This window comes from Aulonocara stuartgranti, assembly GCF_965226115.1.
Source record: "Aulonocara stuartgranti genome assembly, chromosome: 15".
Lineage (NCBI taxonomy): Eukaryota > Metazoa > Chordata > Actinopteri > Cichliformes > Cichlidae > Aulonocara > Aulonocara stuartgranti.
The window spans coordinates 24,172,941-24,195,913 of record NC_138951.1 but is presented as its reverse complement, the minus strand read 5'-3'; the positions used below and the strand labels follow the sequence as shown (position 1 = coordinate 24,195,913).

The window sequence follows — 22,973 nt, the reverse complement described above, 5'->3', positions numbered from 1 at the left end:
ATATAAAAACCAGCAACTTTTGGCTCACATCAAAGTGCTAAGCAGATTTTCATTCAGCTGACCAGGTGGTGTCTTTGGAATCAGCTTCTGTTTATCATCTCCGTGGAGCTGTGGTGCAGGATATTTAATAGTACCTGTAATATTTTACAGGTAAAATAAGCACCCAGGAAAGTCTGTTTTTGGTTATTTGGCTGTAGTTGTAGTCCTGTAACAATCCTGTATACCAGATATAACCTTAAAGTACCTCTTCAATATGAGGAACCAAGCACAGCCATCGTGTGTTTACCACATGCCTCACTGCATGTATCTACTGCTATAACTGCTCACTAATATGAAACAACAGCCTTCCCATGTACAATCGGTTTAGCAGCATTTTGGTGTCTGGTGTTGTCAATGTGCGCCGCTGGGCGTTAATTTAGCAGGAAGCACAGATAAGAACAGAGCAGGAGGTGATCAGAGTGTCAGGGTGATAAGGCTGGACGCTGCGAGGTACACACACACACTTTGCTATTCACTGAGCGTAGGAGCTGGAACTGCTGTTATCAGCTGTGTAATGTCCTGTCGGCCACAACAAAGGAGGCCATTTGCATCACAAGAGATGGTTTATACTGTCAACAGTAAACTCACAAGAGCTCAGACGGCTCCAGTTTTTCATGCTCAGGAACCACAAACGCATCAGCAGGCTGGAGAATGTGCACCTGAGAAGCTTTACGCTTTGTAAACATGCCTACATTGGTAAACAGAGGGATTTTAAAAGGTTTATGATTTATGTAAAAGCACCATAATATGTAATTTCAACAGTGTACTGAATTTTGAATTAAAGCTAAACTCCTGAGCTGCTCTTTTTAGCCCCGTGTAATTTACGTTTGTCAATCTTTACAAACGGAAACTTGCCAGCGAACTGAGGATAACCCCCCCCCCCCAAAAAAAACAACAACAAACAAAACCAAACCAGACAGTGTGACAATGGTATAAATAGCTGTTTTCAGTTCAGTGCATTCAGATCTGTTATAGTTTCTATTTTGTAGAACTTGTTTTCTCGTTTGGATCATGGTGTCAGGAGTCAGCTTTAAATCAACCTCAAGTGTATTGAAAACGCAGTGTCCGCAGTAAATGAGCTGCTAAAGGTGCAGGATGGGCTATCATGACAACGTTTCAATGCACCGCCGTTTCAGTTCATAAAACCATTCTGCTATGTTTGTGTTCTCAGGTTAAAGGTGGATAACAGTCTGCTGTTTGCGCAACAGTTCAGACGCAGGCAACATTTTTCAGTCTAATATTGGCGTTCCAGTTTCTGTGTCTGCATACATATTTAAATAACCGGATAAAAAACACGACCCATTATACAACATCCCAGTTTCAGTGTTACTTAAGTTTAGTTATTGTTAAATTGGTGTTAAGCAGTTTTGTTACACTTAGATAGCACAGAGGATACCTAAATTTGACAAAAGTATACTAGAGGTGTGCTACAAGGTGTCTTTAGCTGTTTGTGTATCCACAAGCGAATGTCAGGAACATCTGTCAGTCAGTGGTGACACACCCACACAGACCTAAGAAGAAGACTGATTAGCCTGAGTAAGTGAAATATGGAAAGGTTGTTATTCCTCCAGTGTTCAAGACATTTAAACATTACGATAAAGGTAGCTTTGAGCGCTGTAAACTAACTTTCTGGATAAATAATGTTGAAAGAGTAGAGAAAAAATAAAAAAGCTTCACTCTTGTCAAAAGTAAACATGTTAATAGACATATGCTCATAGCTCGGTATGCAATACTCAGTGCTTGCTGCTATTGTTATCCAACCACTGCACTTCCATTTTGCTGCTACTCGGCATCTAAAATGTCAACTGTGTCATTGTATCCTTGAATTTCCCAACTGTGGGACCAATAAAGGCTTTGTTGTCTTAGCTTATCTATGATTCTTTACCTGGCCTTATATTCCCGTAACACAAAATCATCACTATATCAACTGAGTTGAGACTTTTATTCCATATTTTCTTCTTTTTGTGGCTAGCTTTAGTCTGCTTTTCTAAATGTTTTTATACATCTGTGAACAAAATGGAAATTACAGTCTTCAACAGTTGTTTACACACATTTTTGAATCTTTGGCTGATTTTTTTCAAAAGTCTAAACATAAAAACCCAAAATGCAATTCAAAAATGTTTTTTTTTTTCCATTTCTTTTTTTGTGTGTGTGCATCAAAACGGCCCAGACACATACACCGACATATAAATAGCTCTCCCTGCCAGCCAACAACACAATGATCTGCTCAACACAATACACTGCTGCACACTGATCAGCAAGTTCATGCCTTATTCATTTTCACTCTATGTTGTGGCAAAAGGTGTGTGTATGTGTATATATATATATATATATATATATATATATATATATATATATATATATATATATATATATGGGAAGCTTCCCAGGGTCCTCCTCTCACTGTGTGTTCACAGCGTTATGTGGAATAGCACTCATGCTTTTCGCTGCTGTTTGTTCTCTCACAGCCCTCACCTGAGGTTCAACAGCCTGACCCTCATTTCAACACACGGTTTCCCCGGCGACTACAACCGCGAGGACGCTGGATTTCTGTCCACAAGGTGAGTGAACAGAACAACATGCACATGAAAATGGAAAACCTTGTTGTGCCATCTCGCATTCCCAAACATGTTGGATATATATCGACATACCATCAGACAGCTGGAAAAGCACCAGAGTGTGTGATTATTTTAAGTGTAATTAAACTCAGTTAAAAACAGTGTTTTAGAAGGAAAAATGTAAACGCAACATGACATTATTATTATTTCAGAATATTATGAAAGAAACTTTAAAAGCAATGTTATTTGCCACTATGTGAGGCAACCTCTTTCACATTAATGAATCAGACACATTTGCAGATTCTTGTACACGTTTCCAAGTTTCAAGTTTTATTGTCATGTACAGATAAACACTGTAGCCACATTTATCCATAATGAAATTCTTTGGCTCGTGCTCCTCAGCTTTACATGAGCATATAGAGAGTGTGCAGTTATATTGAGAAGAAAATAACAGAAAATAGCAGTGGTAGTAATAAAATAATAATAATAATAACAATAACAATAATAATAATAATAACAATAAAAAGGAGAGGAAAAAAGTATTAAATATTAGAGAATTTAGTTGGTATTTACATTTAAGACAAGTTGGTATTTACAAGTTTGTGCAAGAGTATCTGCAGGTTGTACAAAGTTGTGCAGTGAGCATTTAAGTAGCATTTGTTGAAGTGACAGTGTGCAGAGTCCTGTTATTGTAGTGAGTGTGTAGTGTTGTGTATGGAATGTCAGCAGTTCAAAAGTCTGATGGCTTGTGGGTAAAAACTGTCCCTGTGTCTGGTAGTGTGGGTCTGGATGCTCCTGAACCGCCTGCCGGACGGCAGGAGTGTGAAAGGTCTGTGTCTGGGGTGGCTGGGATCAGAGAGGATCCGCTGTGTCTTCCTCATGCAGCACTGTCTGTAGAGATTCGGCATGGCTGGCAGTTCAGTCCTGATGATGCGCTGTGCTGATCTCACCACCCTCTGCAGAGCTTTGTGGTCCAGACCATTACAGCTGCCACACCAAGTGGTGATGCAGCCAGTCAGAATACTTTCAGTGGTGATTTTCAACCGTGATTTCCACAAACATTAAGAACATTTGTACACATTTCTTTTTAAATTGAGCCGAATTCTGTGCCAGAGACCGGCCAACAAATGATGACAGACACTGACATTGTCAGTGCATATTAGAAATACAGATTTCTAACTGAAAGTGCATCATCATCATTGTGGAGGCTTGTATTAGAAAATTAGCATCAATATAATTCTATTAGTTTAAGTTTCTTCTTCTCATCTTCATGCAGTCATGCCTACAGCAGCAGAGACTTGGCCCAGATCCCAGTGCGTTCCTTCATCAGAGTGGTGACGGGGAAGTTGGTGGGCATCAGAAGGAAGTCCAAATACGTCCTCTTGTCCAGTGGGGAGAAGGTGCCCTACAACCACCTCATCCTCTGTACTGGCCTGCAGTATCGGGTGAGATGATTGGTTCTTTTAATGTGAGTTGTAAAAAGTCTTTCCTCTGACAGCAGAGCTGTTGCTGCAGTGTGAACTGGGTGAAAAATATTTCCGACTTATGTTTGCTGTTTGGTTAGAGAAAATAGCAGAAAACATCTCATTACAATGCAGTCACATCCACCTGCACCGCCCCCACTACACACACACTAATAACCATGAATCAGAATGATCAACTTTTTTTATAAATTCAACAAAAATTGAAGCATGAGCTGTAGAGAAGTGTTTTTAATCATAAAACAGTTGTATTTCCCTGCATTAGATAGCAGAGGTGTCCCTAATAAAGTGCTCAATGAGTGTTTTCAGTAGGTTTTTTTTTTTTTGCTTAAGCATCAACAGGATTCACAGACTACACTCGAGCCATACCTGAGTTACAAAAAACAACAACATAATATGACATCCTTGTGTCGCCGATGTTCCTTTGGCATTATAATTTAGTTCTAACTTTAAGAGGAGAAAAAAAGCTATTTATAGCTCTTTAAAGCTGACACAGAGGACACAGCTGCAGCACTTAGACAGGTGAAATAACAACAAAATGTTTGTTTCTGACCTGAGGCTAAGAAATGGGCAGGAAAAGACAGGAATTAAAATCATAGACAACACACAAGAAAAAGCCAACTGTCAAAGTAAAACAGGAAACATACAAAAGACAGAATAAACAGGGACTGTGTCTATATGTCAGGTTGGGTATCAGACGCCACGTCTCTGGGGACATCTCAGGCCCTCCAAGGTTTGGAGGCCTATCTCCACCCACCACCACTTCCCCTGCCAGTGGCGGACTCCCTCAGGTGTCGGTGCGTTGGTGGTTCTTTGTGCCTGGGGGTGGGCGTCCGGGTACACACTGGCTCACTCCTTGGCGGCCGCTTATCGGGGCCTGGAGCCTGGGGCTCGCTCGGGCCACTTCGGAGGTGAGGTGCCCCCGGCCTCTCGGCCTGGGGCTCGGTCACTCAGGCACAGCTGGCTGCCGGCGGAGCTCACGGGCGCGTCACTGCAACTCCCCCTGGCTTCTGCTCCGCAGCTGCTGAGTGAGCCCTCATCTGGGACTCTCCTCAGCTCTTACTGGGACAGTGGCGCGGCTGCCCCTCTGTTGGTCTTCCTTGGTCTCTTGTGTTCTGGGGGCCTCTGGATGTCTGGAGTTTTGATCTCCTCCATACCTGCTTCATACCCTGGAGGACAGGGCTGTGGCTCCCCCACACCCTCTAGCAGATCGTTACATGGAGAAACCTTTGGAATGCAAGCATGCTGATCCACACAGGTATGCACACAGGTGTACACACGGGTGTTCACAGATGCGAACTACAGCTTTCTTGGCTGCTGCCTCAAAGCACATTGTGCGCTGTCTATCTTGCGTGCTGCACAATATCGTTTATTACTTAGTATCTACTGATATCTACTGCTAGCTAGTTTATTGTGATGGTGCCGTTTTTTTTATTATGTTGCTCTTTGTTGTTTGCTTTCTCTTCTGTTTTTTTTCTCCATACAGGTGACCCAGGTGTTTTGTTTTTTTTGTTTGTTTGTTTTTTTTTTCTTCCCCCCCTTCTCACCGTCTCTTCTCCCCTTTGGTTTTCTTTCTCTCCCTCTCTTTCTTTCATTCTTTCTCCCTGTCCTATCCCCCAGTCATGTCTGTCCCATTTGTAGCAACTGAAAATAAAATAAATTCATAATTATAATAAAGGTCAATCAAATGGACCAATATGGCAAGGCCATGATGATCCACTTGGTAAAATAAATCCGCTTGGCATCTTTCTTGGCCTTAAGACAACAATTCTGATGGCTAAAGATCCAAACGGGACACAAAAAAACCCCCAAAAAAACCAAAAAAAACCCCAGAATAAACAGGGAAAGTTTAACCGAGAAGGCACATACATGAGAGAGGAGAGAGAACAGACTGGGGAGATTAATACAACAATGGAATGAAAAACAGGGACCAGAACTCAATAATTTCATTTGAAGCTCACAAAAAATAAAAAACATTGTCAGCATGAGAATAAAATCAAAACAGTGATCCAAATCAATAAATATAAAAGAACCAAAGCTTACGAACATCCCCACACCCTCGGACCACGACAGCAGGTCTGTCACACTGTCTTGTTATATGATTTTTGTCCATGCTGAAGGACACTTTGTACATAATGGTGACGCACAGCATTCCTTTCATGATGTCTCCTTTTAACTGTTTGATATTGCATGACTGAAATGTAAGAAGTTAAAGAAATGAATTTAATTTGTTTTGTGTGTGTGTGTGTGTATGTGTGTGTGTGTGTGTGTGTGTGTAGGTACCGTGTCCCACTGGTGTAGATGTGAGCCAGCCTGTCACAAACAGCCAGCTGCACTCCACTCACAGCAGATACACTGGGCCCGTGCCCTCCAACCTCTTCACCCTCAACGACCTCCACGACTGCATGGCTGCTCGCCGCTGGCTCTGTGCCAACTTTTTGGAGCTGGAGGGTAAATGGAAAGCCTCGCCTACACACACACACACACACACACACACACACACACACACACACACACAGAGAGAGAACACCTAAAATTAATCTGTAGTAGTATGTCATTACTCAGCCAGTCGCTGCTGAAGTGCCCCGGTATAATTAGCAGCTAATTAGCTGCAGAGAAATCTTTCATCTCCGTGAATCAGGTCGGCCTCTTCCATCCATTTTCCATTATCATATCACTTTCTGAGAGCCGGGCTTTTCAGAGCAGGGAAAATGCACAGTGTCATTAAGCAAAATTAATCTGCTCTCTGAAGGAATTGTGCAGTGATCTAGAGTGAGGCTTTTATACATACTAATTAGCTGATTCCAGTCATAAAGGAAAACCATTAATACATGCAAATTGCAGAGACAGACCTTTGCAGATACCATGTTTATTTCCATATTTTAATAATAACAACAGAAGGAAAACAAAGAGTGTATGTAAATCTCAGCCTTCGAGTGTAGGGAAGTTTCTCTGATTTGCCACAAATCCAACAAAAATAGAAAAAACAAAAACATTACAGTTGATCTTTAAACATTTTATTACCCTGCTCCAGCAATGTTCATGCAAGTATCATTTTTAATATAACATGCTCTGTTCATTTCCACCAACACAGAGATTATTAGCACTTCACAAAGATGTCAGCAGGGACAGTTGTTTATATAACTAATGTGTCCTGCATGGACATGACAATTAATATTTACGAAATGAGCATGTGCAGCTGTAAGCTATTAAATATAATGTTTCCTCTGTTTCCAAGTAACAAAACAACATATGATGAATTCATGAAGCCATATGAACATGTGCAATGACAGAAATCCTAAAGCTGACATGCTAACTGAACGTATTAGTGTGTTCACAAAATTAGGAAAAACACATCCAATGAGAAGGAAAGACTGCATTTAACGGGATCTATTTTTTGTGCATACTAATCGATGTTTTAGGAATGAGGGTCTGTTTACAGTGTGTTTTGTGTTGTTTTGTGTTTTTTCTCAGAAGCAGGGAAAGTTTTAATTTTTTTAAAATGTTTATGGTCACCGAGAGTTGAAAATTTTTGACCTTCTGGGAAAACCCAGCTGTCCAATCACAGTTTAGGAGGGGCAAGACAAAAACTATACTGTCCAACCATTGACTGCTAAGCAACAATGGAGGAGACGTTAGTACTGCCTGTAGCAAAATTAAATCCCCAAACTACCAGAGTAATTATACGGAAGATCATGATTAAAGTGGCATTTTGTTTCCCTGTGGGTGTAACAGTTAAGCAGCAGTCAGGTGGAGTGGAGTTCATGCAACACTTTACTTTTGTGGATATCGTGTATCATAGCAACCAAAGGAGCTCAGCTAATAAAACACTCCCAACCACTCCTAGCTGCATTTTGTTTGTGTATTTGTGTGAGATGGTCAGAGTATGTGGTAGTTTTCCAAAACAAACTACTGTGTTGTGTAAGCTCTTTACCGTCAATAGCAATGATATTTGTAGCATGTGATCATGGCTTATATAAATCTAACTCATCTTACCGCAGCTCTCATTCAGTACCATGGACAGAGGCCATGAACAGCAGCCCGTGAAAGCCTTCAACTCCTCCTGTGCTGATAAAACTAGACAAGAAAGGCATTTCTGAACTTGCCTCAGATTATACTAAAAGCAGATTAAATGTAGCAACTTCAATTCAGTTTTAATTATATTGCAATATAATAATATGAATATATATAAATATATAAATATAATCACAAAAACAGTCACCTTGAGGCACTTTATATTGTTGGATAAAGATTCAACAGTAATACAAAGATAACCCCAGCAATCTGATTCTTTATTTAACAGGAAGCCAATGAAGAGAAACCAATATAGAGAAGAGAAATATGCATTCTAGTCCCTGTCAGTACTCTTGCTGCAGCATTTTTGATTAACTGAAGGCTTTTCAGGGAGTTTTTAGGACATCCTGATAATAATGAATTACAGTAGTCCGAGCTAGAAGTAATTAATGTATGAACTAGTCTTTCAGCGTGACTCTGAGACAGGCTATTTCTAATTTTAGAGATATTATACAAATGGAAGAAAGCAGTCCTACATATGTGTTTAATATGTGCATTGAAGGACATATCCTGGTCAAAATGACTCCAAGATTCCTCACAGTGTTACTGGAGGCCAAGGTAATGCCATCTAGATTAAGTGTCTGGTAAGACACTAAGATTTTATAGGGCCAAGTACAATAACCTCAGTTTTATCTGAATTTAAAATCAGAAAATGTATAGCAGTGGTTCCAAAACTTTGCTAGACCCCCTTTGTTTTACAAGAAAAATGTCCCCCCCCCCGCTAAATTACAGGTGTAATAAAATAAACTACTAGCTGTTTTGCGCTACGTCCACACCTGCACGGGTATTGATGTCATGGTCCTGGGCCGTGTTGGCCCAGTATTCTTAGTTCTCTTGTATTTTTGTATTCAGTTCCCTGTTTAGGTTCTGCTTCCTGAGTTGCCCTGTTATGTTGTTCCCTGTGTGCTTTCCCTTTGTGACTCTCACCCCCTGTGTGCCCCTCTATGTATTCATGAGCCCTTGTCCCCTTTCGTGTTTTATTCCATGTTTTCCCCAGCCTGTTATGTCTGTGTTCTCCCCGTGCTCTCTCCTCCTGTCTGAACCTCTGTGTACTTCCTGTTTGACTCTGCCCGTCTCCCGTCAGTGTTATGTTCACCCCGCCCTGTCTCGTTATGGTTATCTGTGTCAGCTGTGTTCCCCGTGTGTTCCCACTTTCCTCGTTAACCCTCTGTGTATTTCTGTCTGCGTCTTCCTCTGTTCGGCGTCGCGTTCTCCCTCATGTTGTGTGTTACTCTCCCCGTGGTTCCTGGTACATCTCATGTTTAGTTTTTCCAGTTTAGTTCAGTACTGTTTTGTGTTTCACCTTTAAGCCAGCATTAAAACTGTGATCTTTAAGTTTATCCCCGTGTCTGTGAGTCTGCATCTTGGGTCCTTCTCCTGCCTGCCACACAACGAATCATGACAATTTTTGAAAATGCAACTGTTTCGTCCACACGTAAACGGCTTTTCGAATCACCGAAAACGGAGATTTTTTGTGTTTACGTGTGGATGAGGAATACAGAGTTCGTCACGCAATGTTAAAGGTATGTGCCTTTTTTCACGTCACGCTGTGCACCACGTTATTGTTTACATGAGATGAATTGCAGAATGGCAGATAGAGACACAATACTGTTAATCTGACTATCTGCAGGTTTTACACACTTACACACGTAGTTACTGTCTCTCCATTTAGAAAGGCAGAGGGAGGCTCACGGTGTGATTATTTTACTTGTAGTTGTTTTTCCCTGTAATAATATTCAACATTGCTATCAATACATTTTTCAAAAAATGCCTCTCTGTGCAAAATGGGTTTAAAAACATAAACAACTGTTGGATGCTGTTTGTCCGTGATTTGAACCGAGGGAACAAATCGTGGCAGGATCAGCCTGATATTATTTGTATCCCGCTGTAACTTCACTGTATAAAGAGCTAACATCTCCAAAATGTCAGGAGTAGTTAGTCATTACAAGAAGTGTTTGTGAACTAAAAATCAAGAATGTGGGATACTATTTGTCCGTGATTTGGAGAGCCCGGTGCGTGCTCCCGATGCAGGGGAGACCTACCTCTGCACTTGCGCAGGTGACACCAAAGGGCAGATATGCTTCACCATATTTTCTAGTCTTTGGCTTAGAATGAAGTTGGTTTGAAAAAATAGTCAGCGATGCTTCATCTCCTGCTTTGCATTTGTGTGGGAGCCCTGACAAAAACCCGTCAATGATGCTAGCAGTGTCCAAGCATTTTTTTTTTCCTTTTCATACCGCGCCCCCCCTGCAATGGCTCTGCGCCCCCCCCCCCCCCCCCAGGGGGTGGGCCCCACACTTTGGGAAGGTCTGATGTATAGATAAAGTTGGGTGTCATCTGCATAGCAGTGAAAATGTATGCTATGTCTGCTGATGATATTGCCTAAGGGAAGCATGTATAATGTCAACAGAATTGGTCCTAGCACTGAACCCTGTGGAACTCCATAATTAATCTTAGTGTGTGAAGAGGACTCTCCATTTACATGAACAAATTGGGATCAATAAGATAGATATACAAACCACTGCAGTGCAATACCTGTAATACCTACAGCATGCTATAATCGTTCTAATAGGATATTATGGTCAATAGTATCGAACGCTGCAAAGGTCTAGCAGGACAAGCAAAGATATGGGTCCACTGTCAGAGGCCATAAGAAGATTGTAACGTTGACTAAAGCTGTTTCTGTACTGTGATGAGCTCTGATCTTCTGCAGAGGAATGGCTTATTTAAAGAGTTTCAGTCAGGTTTCAGGTAGAGCTTTACAACTACTCTTTCAAGAGTAGACTGGCCTATAATTAGCTAAGACCGCTGGGTCAATGTGACCTTACTTTGGTTTAATAACAGAGAGAGATGATGGAAAAAAAAGCTACCCCAGATAACACACAGTAGCATTAGCTGTTTTTCTTCACAGTCCAGGTGCAGTTGAATAGCCTTTGGAAGGTTCCTGACTGAGTGAAGTGACCCAGAGGTGTGGCAGCCACAATAAGAGCTGTTTGAATTCTGTTATTACTAAGGAAAGGTGCTTCTGTGCTTCCTTTATTACCTCCTGCAGCTGAACCATCTTTCATGACAGGAAAGGAGATAATAACATCCCATAATTCATACTGACGCATCATTCCACCGTTCACTGAAACCATCAACAAAACTGACAAGTCACACAGATCATGTAAATGTTAATTAACATTGTGTTTTTTATTTCACGCCATAACCTGCTGATAAGCTTTGATTTTTCAGCAATAGGCTGGTAAAGCCAGAGCTGAACGCAAAACATCACGCTTCTGTAATAAAATCTGATTTTATCGAGATGTAAGTCAAGATTATGACCAATATTTATTGATCAAAGTGTTTTTATGGTTTGCTGTAGTTCAGGTTTTTTGTATTTCCAGCCTTTTTTCACACATCAGGGCTGTTACTTGTTACTTTTGCTCCCTTTTTAAAAAAAATTTAACCTCTGTAATTAAATTATATTTTCACCGGTGACCTGCATGAAACAGGAACAAAAACTGTAAGAGTATTCAACAGGGGCAGGGATAGCTCAGTAGGTAGAGTGGTGGCCCCATGATCGGAAGGTCGGGGGTTCGATTCCCCTGAACAGCTACCCTGAGGTACCCCTGAGCAAGGTACCGTCCCTACACACTGCTCCCCGGGCGCCCAATGGCTGCCCACTGCTTCACTGAGTGAATGGGTTAAATGCAGAGAGAGATTTTCCCCACGGGGACCAATAAAGTACACTTTCTTCTTTAACTGAACATGATTTGGAAGGCATCGGTTAACTCGATGCCTTCTAAGGTTGTATTTCCATATCACATAATTCACTGGTCAGGTCCACTCTCTGAGAGGTCTTAGCTTAGTTTGAGTCCATCCACACAGTCACAGGCTCACTGGACAGCAGGCAGTTGTTTTGATCTGTTATTTATTTGTTACATTTGCAAAAACATATTTGCAAATTAAAGATCATCATATAAATGCCCCCCCCCCCCCCCCCCCAAAAAAAATCTTTTGTAAGCACATGTTCTCTCTTTTCAAAACAATTGTATTGTTATTTTAATGAAAGGATTTTTCACTGTTAGCTTAGTTTTAGTATAACTAGGAATACTCTGTTTACGTGATTCGCCATGAATTCACGCACATATAAAATTTCAGTTTGTGCTCTCTTTGTCTGTCGGACCTTTGGAATGAAGGTCCTGCGGTCGAGGTGCTGTCCATTACAAACAGCAAAGCACGAGGAGCTGAAGTACAAGGAAAACTCATTCAGATGCTCTCATTTGTCCTTGTGTATCTGTGGTTCAGAGTTCAGCAAGCCGAGGGCCTCTTGTAGAACAATGTGTAGCTTTTCCCTTCGTTTCCAAGGCCGTTTGTAAAACCTGAGCAGACTGAGCTATTGTCTGTAGACTGGAAAACATTGGTTTGAAAAAGAGAGATCATTTGTATTGTATCTTTGGACAATAACATCTGTTGTGCTCACAATCAGAAAAACATACAAGAGCTCCTATATGGAGAAAAATGCATGTAAATTCATTTTTTGTTTTCAGAAAGCTGTTACTGCAGTTTTTTGTTTGGATCTGAGTCCTCTCATGCATCACGTTTCATGTCTCTCATTAATGAAGGGACAGCGGCTGATTTTTCACCGATTTCAGAGTGGAAGGTAACAACTGTGCTCCACTATAAGCTCTCAATAAATGTTGCAGTAATATAAAACTTTGTAGGTAACGTTTTGCTGAGTGTGAATACAGCAGCTAGTGTGTGTTTTATGGATAGTTTCTTGCCTTTTAACAGTGAGGTCTGTCATGTCGTGAAGAGCAGCTTTTTATCGTTTAAACCATCGCTGAGACAGTTTAAGGACATAGAAAAACTTTTCCATATTTTTATAACCTCTCAGTTGTTTATCCCTGTTTGTTTTTAAAGCCTGCCGTAGATCTGCTCCACAATATGTTAACATCATATTCTCCCTCCAAGTCCAACCTCTTGCATAGAAATAGAAGTTGATCGGGCTTCTTCTGTTACTGTTATTGCCGTCTAAGTGAAGTCCACTTCATGCCCAAGTCCACTGTCAACATTTCAACAATGATTTTTGTTTTATTCTTTTATTTTTCTCTAATTCTGTGTTTGTTTATTTTGTTATTTTTATATTATCAGTTCATTATATTTCTCTTTTATGTGATTTTCATGATTTGGTCATCATCATGTTTTGTGTTTCTCTTGCAGTCATTTGCACTGCCTTCTCTGTTGGTCCTTTTTGCACTTTGGATTGACTCACACAGTTTTCAATAAAAATACTGACCAATATTTTGGTGCTTTTACTGCATCATGTGAGTATTTGTGAAGTTGGTTATTTCCTCCTGTGTGCTACATGTGTTAAAAACATCCCGACCTGACTGTCTTGAAGCCGTCCAAAGTTCACGTAGGAAAACAGGCCAAGTACTCATATTTATGCAGGTGTATCATGCGGCTTAGTAACTTTAACCAGTAACTTTTAACCATTAACCACCTCACATAAACAATGAATGTTTATGTATGTTTTTTAAGAGGAATTCTCTTTTCTGCCAAACTTGACATAGGAGTTTGTGAGTGAACTCTCACTATGAAACCTTTCCTTCTTTGCGTCTTCTCAGATAACGCCATCGTCTACGGAAACAACATCGACATCTACACCACCGTAGAGACTCTGCTGAGCCTCGGCATTCGTGGATCTCGTATCCATCTTGTCCTCTTGCCTCCTGTGCCAGGCGTCTCCAGCTTCTTGGACTCATCTGTAGAAAAAGCCGCGGCGATGGCCATGGAGAACGCCATGGTCCAGATCCACCGTAACTGTGTGCTGGCCCAGTTTAACAATGGCAAACAACCCGACCCGCTCACATCGGCATCGTTTACCACTGATGCAGAGCCTCTCCATCTGCAGTGTGGAGTAAGTCAGAATTTCTGATGCTTTCAAAATCCACCGGATGCTTTCAGTGCTTATCCAGACGGGTTATTAATTCTTACAAAAAGAAATGATATCCAAACAATGGTGGGTTACTGGCCAAGGTGGCTGGTAGAGCTGGAAAAGCTTGAGCGGCTGAATTCTCCAGATTGTGGCTCTTGGTTGGATGTTAATTTCCCTCCTGGAAGCAAACTGTGTTTGTCAAGCACAAAATGATGTTGGTGTGTTTCCCATTTCCATAACTTCCATTGTCTCAGAAAGAAGATGATTCTGCTTCTGGGTTTGTGTTGAATTTTCTTGTTAAAATTCTGCTGTGTGCAAGGCCCTGTTGTCATTAGTCTGTGTGTATTTCACATGCTGTGGAAGACAGACACACAAGTATTTAGGAAAACAATGAATGCAAAACCCCAAAGTACCTATAAGTTTAATAAATGACAATTTTATTCCACCTCCAGAGTTTTGTTTTTTCAAAGAACATATTATGAGTTTGTTTTATCGTGGGTTTGTAATCGCAGCTTCATCACTCAGGCCTCTTGACTCTGAGCAGCTTGTGGACTTCAGGATGAATAATTATCTGTGTCAGTATTTAGTTTCCTGAAAGCCTCACCACTCGAGAGCCATCTTATATTTATCATCTTAATTTGGGAAGTTTAATTTCAAGCACAGACTGAATATGTTAAAAAAATGGGTGTGCTTCAAAGTGAAGCTGTGGCTTTTAACCTGCATTCTTTGTAGTGGCCAGCAGGGGTCGACTCCTCTGTTCTTACAAAGACTTGCCCCCAGTTTGTTCCCCGTCTGTAGCTCATATTTATCAGATATATATACATAAACGAAGAAAGGTAAAAACATCAGGTAGATGTTGGATCGTGTAAAGTGTGAATCCAATAAAGATTCCACCTCGAAACTCGATGGCTCTTTTTGTCCTTTCAGGTGTTCATCAACCTCTCCAATAAAGGAGTCGACTACGACGCTTTCAACAGCTTCAACAAGTCCTTCCTGGTATTTGATGGCAGGCTTGTCATAAACTCCAGCTTCAGAACCACCAATTCGTCCATTTGGGCTGCCGGGCCTCTCACCAAATTCTCCCGCCGTTACTACATAGATGAGTGGACACATGCCAACTTTAACTCCAAGGAAGTGGGCCAGGACCTGGCAGCCATGATGCTGCCCCTGTTTGATCCAACCGTGGAGCCTGCTGAGGCGCCTCCACCTGAAACAGATCGTCTGGTACTGCTGTACAAGCAGGCCAAGATTCAAGGTCTGATTAGAACCAAGGTTTAGTTTTGATTGATGGATAATTTCAGAAAGCAGTAGCTTTAGCCTTAGCTTTAGCTTAACCCTCTCAAGGCAGGCTTTGCAGATTTGCAACAGTTAAAAGCTAACAACCTGATTACCCCACATACATATTTTATAAGTTTTTTTACTCAGAAGTACCACTGCAGGTATTCTTTTGTGCATTAGCAACAAAAACTTAATATGAGCCTGAGAGGGTTAAGGGAATTGCCTTAAAGGCAGAATAATTTTGGACGATTATTTTCAGCCATGAAACATGCAAAGGTGAGTAAAAGTAAAAATATGGGGCTGAAAATAATCAGAATGGGTCAAATTAGTCTTGAATTGAGAAGAGTTAACAACAGCAAAAGATTTATTTCCATCTGCAGTAATAATAATAATGTATACTTTTTTGACCCCCGTGGCAAAATTACTCTCTCTGAATTTGACCCATTCACCCAGTGGGGAGCCAATAAGCAGGCGCACCGGGGATCGGTGTGTAGGGACGGTACCTTGCTCAGGGGTACCTCAGGGTAACCGTTCTGTGGATTCGAACCCCCGATCTTCCGATCACTCCACATACTGAGCTATCCCTGCCCCCTCCAAAGTTTAGTATCTTGGCCAAGGATATTTGGCATGTAGACTAGTGAGAAGCCAGGAATCGAGCCATCAACCTTCCGATCAGTAGCTGACCTGCTCTACCTGCCTGAGCTACAGCCAGTAACTCATATTTTTTGGTGGACTTCTGATCAGGGACCTTCCACACAGTGGAGGATGGAAGCCCAAGGGAGTCATATATATATATATATATATATATATATATATATATATATATATATATATACACATACTTTTCAAAGACTTTCATCGGTAACACGTCCCTTGACGATGTGACGTTAAAATTCTCACTTTTGTGGTTTCGTTTATTGGTTCCCAACAGGAGCCAGCTCTGCCGGTCTGACCCTGTTTATTTATTATGGAAATGAATCTTCTTGGGAAACTACAACTGAACTGGTTTCTCAGTGGGCCCAGAAGAGCTGACCCATCTTAAAATTCCTTCACATTCATGGGCAGATCTCAGCTTTGCATATACTTTCAGGGTTTGTCGCTTCAGCTCGACGTTCTCCTCGCTGTCCTTCCTCCTGTCCACGCCTGTTGTCGCCTGCTTTTATCTGAGAGAATTCGTACCGCCAGAATGTTTTTCATTATGTGTTTGTGAAACATTTTCCAATCTTTCACCCACCCACCCAGCGCCGATGTTATTGTGGCGGACACTCGAATTATAGCTGCCGTAACAATGCCGCATTGTGCCGCAGCGCATTCACCGAGCGACCAAGGCCACTCGGCGGGTTACATAAACACGACAGCCTCTCTGCTTCGCCCTCCTCAGAGAGATGAAACACACGTGAACTTTTCAAAGGGATCTCAGCGTTCAGGGAGAGCACAGACGCCATATCAGCGGCTGTTATCTGAGTTCATTGTCTCAGTTGTGTTTTCCTCAGTGGGTGGATGCTAACAGTGAAATGCCTGTTATGATGTTTTTGCTGCTGTCCAATTTTCGAAGCCACAGAATTTTTCAGCACTGAAGCTAATCTTACTGAGATATCTCCCGCTGATAAGACCACAGGCTTTTCACTGCAGTGTTTTCTAAGTGTTGGTTTGTTAGATTATAAATAATATTTATCCCGCAAACAATTTTCTGATTAAATGCTCGTATTATAAAATGTGCATCAGAAGTTCTCTGAGGTAAAGCTGAGGTATTGTGAGTACTTTATACTGTTATAACAGCTTGGTAATACTCATGGAATAACGGGGTAATAAATAAATATCTGGAAATATCTTAACGTGTGTCATGTGTTTTGCTCTCTCCTCAGGTGGTAAGCTTCCTGGAGGATATCACTACCTGCATGTGACCAAACCATCTCCAACAGACCTGACAGGCCCTAAAGTTAAACAGGTAAGCACTCACTGCCCAGGAGTTCAATCTCTGGGTGTTTCATGTCAAACATGTAACCTGGGAATGATTATATTTATTAAGAAATTTAATTCCTGATTAACACAACATGTTCTGATGTTATTTCAACTTAAAACCGAAAAGCAAAATGAAACAAGAAAGCAACAGGTTTCTTCCTGTTAAATGGGGGCGACTATTTTTGTAATTTGGCGCTATATAAATAAAATTGAATTGAATTGTGGTATTGAATACAACACACTTTTTTCTTTTTTTATTGATTAAAAATTAATGTGGCCGTTAATCGACTTTTGTTTTTCAGATTATTAATCATCTTCTAGTGTTTTTAGTTGATATTATTTTTAATTGACTATTCAAGTATTTTGATTTGCTTTTGAAGATTTGCATTATAACTTGGAACCAGAGATCAGTGCTCGTGTTCCTCCATCCAAAGTTACAGGACAGAGCAATTGTGACGGGACAGCCGGAGAGAGGCGACTACTTCTGCTTGCATCTTGACTGCTATGAGCTTGTGGAGACGCTCACCTGCTTGTCCCTGAAGCCTCTCCCCGTCTCCAATTACCTGAGTCTCTACATGAAACATCAGCAGCTGCTGGGCCAGCTGCTGAGCTGCTACCAGCAGGGCCTGATCCCTGATCTGTACAGGTGGGACAAACACTGACAAATACTGTTTTACTGAACATCTGCCCATATTATTTGTATACACGCTAGCATGAAATATATATTGAATAAGTAAAAGCATAGCAGGTCAGTTTTAATTGAATTTATATAAAAACAAACCCCCAAACACACACACACACACACACACACACACACACACACACACACACACACACACACACACACCTGCTGGTTACTGCAAAGTAACATACAAATAAAATGCCAGATTTTCCTAAACTAAATCACAACCTCCCTGGGTGGTCTGGCAAAACAGAAAGTCATATTATGTCATTTTAAGATTCTATTAAAATGGCTAAAAAGGCCCCAACAGAACCAACACCAGAGGTGTTTTACATCAGGCAGTAAACGCATACCCAATTTCTACTGGAAACCTAAACTGACTCGTGTTTGGAGCCAGCCTCTAGTGGTCATTAGAGGAACTGCAGTTTTCTGTATTTTCATTTTCAGCCCTCAGGTTTGAAGCCTGTTTAACCTTTCAAAACTTCATTTCTTTTCCTGCTTACACGTGAAACTTTGTTAGTTTGAAGTTCTTTTTGCAGCTTTAGTAATACTGTGGTAACAGCAAGGCTGCTGGGATTATCTACATGACAGCAGGTGGAGGTCAAACCAAAAGCGAGAGCTCTTCGAGTATTTGTTATCTTTAAGTGAAGAAGAAATATTTCCTCCTCCAAACAAACACCACTATCCTCGAAGGTCATTTACATTCTGCTGCCGATGTCTTTTAGCACGGTTGTTCTTTAACTCTCATGCTTATACTTTTTAAGTATAGTGCATAAACATATTCGAGGGAGCATAATCAGTCACTCGCACTGTAAAAACAAATCCTCACAAGGACAAAAATAAAAATCCGATCTTTTGTCCAATGTTTTTGCTCGAGTCTTTGTCAGGACTGATGCAGCAGCAGGCGAATAAACGGCAAAACATCCCACACTCTGATTAGACTGGCAGAAATGAGCAGTTTGGTGAAGAGCCCGATGTCTGGTTTCAGTATGTCGTCGAGAGAATAATAAAGCAGCTTCGGCAGATTGGTGTTTCCTACATGGTTATTGTGTTTTTTATACAGCATTTCTGTTATTTTGTCCAGCCCTCTGCAGGAGTATAATTTCAGGTATGCATGTAAGTGACTGCAGAAGAACTCACGCTGCTGTTTTTCACTTTTTGATGTGTGATTTTTGGCACTGAAACGAGGCAGACGGCAGGTGGGCAGCTGTGTAAAAACAGATGTTTTCATAACTGAGTTCTGCACAGAAACAAGCCGCTTTGACGTCATGTAACCGCTGACCGATCACTTCAACACACGAGGAAGATTCGGGCCTCCGCTGCCTTTGTCCTCTCACTTTGTGTGTGTGTGTGTGTTTGTTGGCATGACTATCCAGTGAGTAGGTATTTGTCAAGCAGTGGGTGACCTGCTTCTGAGGTTTCAACACAAATGACCCCCAGACATGGAGGGCTATTGTCCCCCCACCACCACCACCTCCTAATCTGTTTATGCAGCTCCCCAATCTGTCTTTGTGGTCGGTCCAGGACGAGACAAAGCTGGAGCCTCGCAACCACAGAGGCCGATTCCCCATCATGCTGCTCAGTCAGCTGACTCGTAAAGTCATTGTGGAGGCTGACGGAGCATCAGGAGCCGTTAAGATAATTGATTGACCGTGTGGCGGCTGAGGCTTATTCAGCCGACACACTTAGGGAAGCTTCTGGAAGTGTGCGTGTGTGTGTTTTTATTTCAAAGCTTCACTGAGCTTTTATGTAAACAGTCGGTTCACACAAAGAAAGTTTCCAGTGGTGGAAATTAACCTCTACATTATATAGATGCAGGGCAATGGAATCAGATTCTGATTTAAGCTTCTGACATAATCTAGATTTGAAACAGTTGTTATTGTCAATGTTATAACTCGGGTGCACCCTTTTCCCTTAAAACCTCTGGTTGTTGGTGCTGAACCGAAGCACTGATGTAAAGGTTTTCTCTCCAGTTTCTTCACACAGAGCAGCTGTTTGGCCGTTTTCCACGACAGATTCTCCGATTTAGAGCAGGAGCTTCAGCAGACCCTCAAACTCAAGGTTGGTGCTCCACTTCTCATCTCCTACATCACACTTATGCCCCTCTGAGGGTTAAACTGTATTGGTTACGATGCACGGTTAAATCTTTGCACGTGGCCTTTGTGAAGGTGAAGAATTTTGAGACTGAGGCAGGAACTTCCACGTCCTGCTGCCCTGCCGGCTGAAATCAGATTGTTATTGCTGTCCATGTGAAACAGTCGTTCATGTTTTCCTGCAAATTTCCAGACTGAAGCGTGTTTTAAACTTCTTAAAAGTTCTGTGTGGTAACATCAGGGATGTTTTCTCTATTGAGATGTTCATCCAGTGTTTTGGTCAGAGCTCGGGTGAGTCTTTCTTTCTTTTGTCTGAATAAAATCATTAAGATCTGCTCTTCAGTCACTCCTGATCATCCAGCAGTCAGAGCGAGCTTGTGCCTTTGCTGTTGTTACACTGAAACCCCGGAAAGACATCCCAGATGTCCTCAGACAGATTGTAGTGTCTTTTTTAGGAACCTGTTTATTTTATTTTAGTGTAAAATACTTTGATTTTAAATGTGCTGTAGAAGTAAAATTTAGTGAATGAAGCATTAAGTACTCGGTTGGATGGAGTCAGTTACATGTCTCCTCACATCAGTTCTCCACAGCGATCACACCTTCAGCGCGAGCTTAGAGTTCTCCGGCACACTTTGAGTCGGGCACCGATCAGAACCTGCTGGTCTGTGGAAAAAAAGAAGCTCTCTCAGTGCAGTGCTGAGATTTTACTCTCCACCTGTGTGTCTCTGCAGGACCTCTGCCCTCCAGACCAATTGAAAGACGAGGACAGTCGAGCAGCTCTGAGGAGCAGTGCTGTGAAGTATCTGAGTTACAACCGAAACCTGCTGCCCATGTTCGCCTGCCCGGGCCAGCTCTGACCTCACGCCTGTTAAAATACTAAAACAAATCAGACTCTGTTTGAGGTGTGGTAACTGGTTTATATTGTGTATGTGTCACTGGATACCTCCAATCATTTGAGCTGGCTCAGGAACGCTGTGGAGACACTGTGTCTGCTATGTGTAAATATATTATTATATCAGATCTTTAGAGTCCTGGAGAAATTTTTAAAATCAGCAGCTCAGCACAAAAACACAGTCAGGAGTCACATGACATTTTTTAGTCCTGTTATGTTCAGAGAAAGCAAACAGACAGTCAGCGTCTCCAAACTGGATTACTCACACCAAAACACTGATTAACACTACTGATTTGTTTTCCATCAAATGGTTAAAAAAATATGTGTTTTCTTAGATTGCTTCGATTAATCAATATAATCCAAAAATTTTCCATCAAATAAATGTTATTTTAATTGTTTTCAGAGATAGAGAGAGAGAGTGGTCTAATCCAGTAAAACTTTCTTTGTGTAAGAGTTCTGGCTAACTTTTAACGCTATTACCATTAAATTAATGCTTGCATTCATTTTTCTTGTGTGGACATCTGATAATTTCCTTTTTAATCCTTAAGATCTCTCATTAATCAGAGTGTGAGCAGTGTTTTACACCAGATGAGAACGAGAGTCTGGCATACTTTTACATTCCTGTTTTGTTTTGTTTTTTCTTCTATACAATGTGCCAACTGTAAGTGTGACTCTGCAGGAGTGTGACCAATCACAGGGCCCTATAGATGCTGCACATAAAAGTGGATGTTTGGCTTTTTGGAAGGAGGAGGAGGGGAAATGAGGAGGGCGTCACTCTACAGCTGTATGCTAATGAGGCTGAGCTGAAGCCTGTCGGGAAAGTAACACACACACACGCACACTCCAACACGCACACACACTCACTAACGCACACAGAGAACATATGCCTGAACCCGCAAGCTGAGAAAACAGAACGCTGCTTGTGTGGAAATATAAAGTCAGATTGTAGGACATGAAACGCTGAGTGACTTTAAGTGTCAGCTTCACTGAGTGGATATCACAATGCGCTGTCCGTGGTAATAAACACACACTGTACACGGCGCTCAATGAGAGTTTTGCAGTGTTTGTATAGATGTTAGTTCATTTTGTGCGCTGACCTGTTACTGCTAAACCATTATCCACCTGCACTCCCTGTTATCATGAAATGAGCATTATGGGTGAAATAACCTATAAATAAAGTTTAACTATAATTTTTTTAACACAGCTCCCACTGGATAAAAAATCTCACTTTTAAAAGATGTGAGCTTTTTTTTTTTTATCAGAAAATCTAGTTGTTGTTGTTTTTTTTAAACATTTGGAGGCATGTGCCTGCTTCTACCCGAGGAACATTTAAAAATTAAAAACGATAACAACTGATTAAAGAAAGTTCTCGAAACACGTGGATTTTAAAGGGACACACATTATTTTGAATGTTGTTTTAGGAAAATGTGGGTTTAAATATTCGTAAGAGACAGATGTAGATTTTTTCATAAAAAAGACCAGAACACAAGAAACGACGCGTGTTTATTGAATGCTCTCAGTTTGGACACGCCAACAGTCAAAATTTGAAATGGGTTAGTGAAAAGACTTTCCGGACATCTCTCTCACGTCTTCATTTTACGCCAGAATCTTGCACCTGTCAAACGTGTCCTCGAGCCCTGCACCGACAGACAAGAGATGATGGGAGCATCATCTCTCACGGTGCAGGACAGACTCACATCCGACTGACCGGGTCAGACTGGACCTGCGGGGTTTGATGTGGTTTAACGGCCAGATAACCTCGCTTTGCCCCATTTGGAGACAGAAAAAGCGCACTGATTACGCGCAGCACGCGCCGACAGTATCTAGGGTCCAGATTGCTTTTTGTGTGCCGGGGGGGGTAGACCCCCACTTCTTCTTCATCTTCCATTTTTTTCAACTGTGCAATTTCCTTTTCAATCAGGACGGGTCTACAGCTTGCACAAGCGCGACCATTGTGATGCAAAGCAGGACACCCTCCGCTCGCCATTAAT

The 22,973-nt window shown here is 41.5% G+C and overlaps 1 protein-coding gene across 3 annotated transcripts in view; it reads left to right on the top strand.

The window, feature by feature from the left end:
* The window catches only part of cfap61 (cilia and flagella associated protein 61), a 47,971-nt gene extending 26,262 nt beyond the window's left edge, over positions 1–21,709 (top strand). For 2 of the 3 annotated variants that reach the window (XM_082505950.1, XM_082505951.1), the window contains exons 16-24: positions 2,508–2,600; positions 3,874–4,042; positions 6,358–6,529; positions 13,765–14,057; positions 15,003–15,330; positions 17,219–17,301; positions 17,750–17,961; positions 19,971–20,058; positions 20,822–21,709. In XM_082505950.1, the coding sequence (XP_082362076.1) occupies positions 2,508–2,600; positions 3,874–4,042; positions 6,358–6,529; positions 13,765–14,057; positions 15,003–15,330; positions 17,219–17,301; positions 17,750–17,961; positions 19,971–20,058; positions 20,822–20,947 (1,564 nt within the window). In that variant the 3' untranslated portion in view covers positions 20,948–21,709. Of the gene's footprint in view, positions 1–2,507; positions 2,601–3,873; positions 4,043–6,357; positions 6,530–13,764; positions 14,058–15,002; positions 15,331–17,218; positions 17,302–17,695; positions 17,962–19,970; positions 20,059–20,821 lie in introns of all 3 variants that reach the window. The other variant, XM_082505949.1, reaches the window with a different exon arrangement.
* The last annotated feature ends 1,264 nt before the right edge of the window (positions 21,710–22,973 follow it).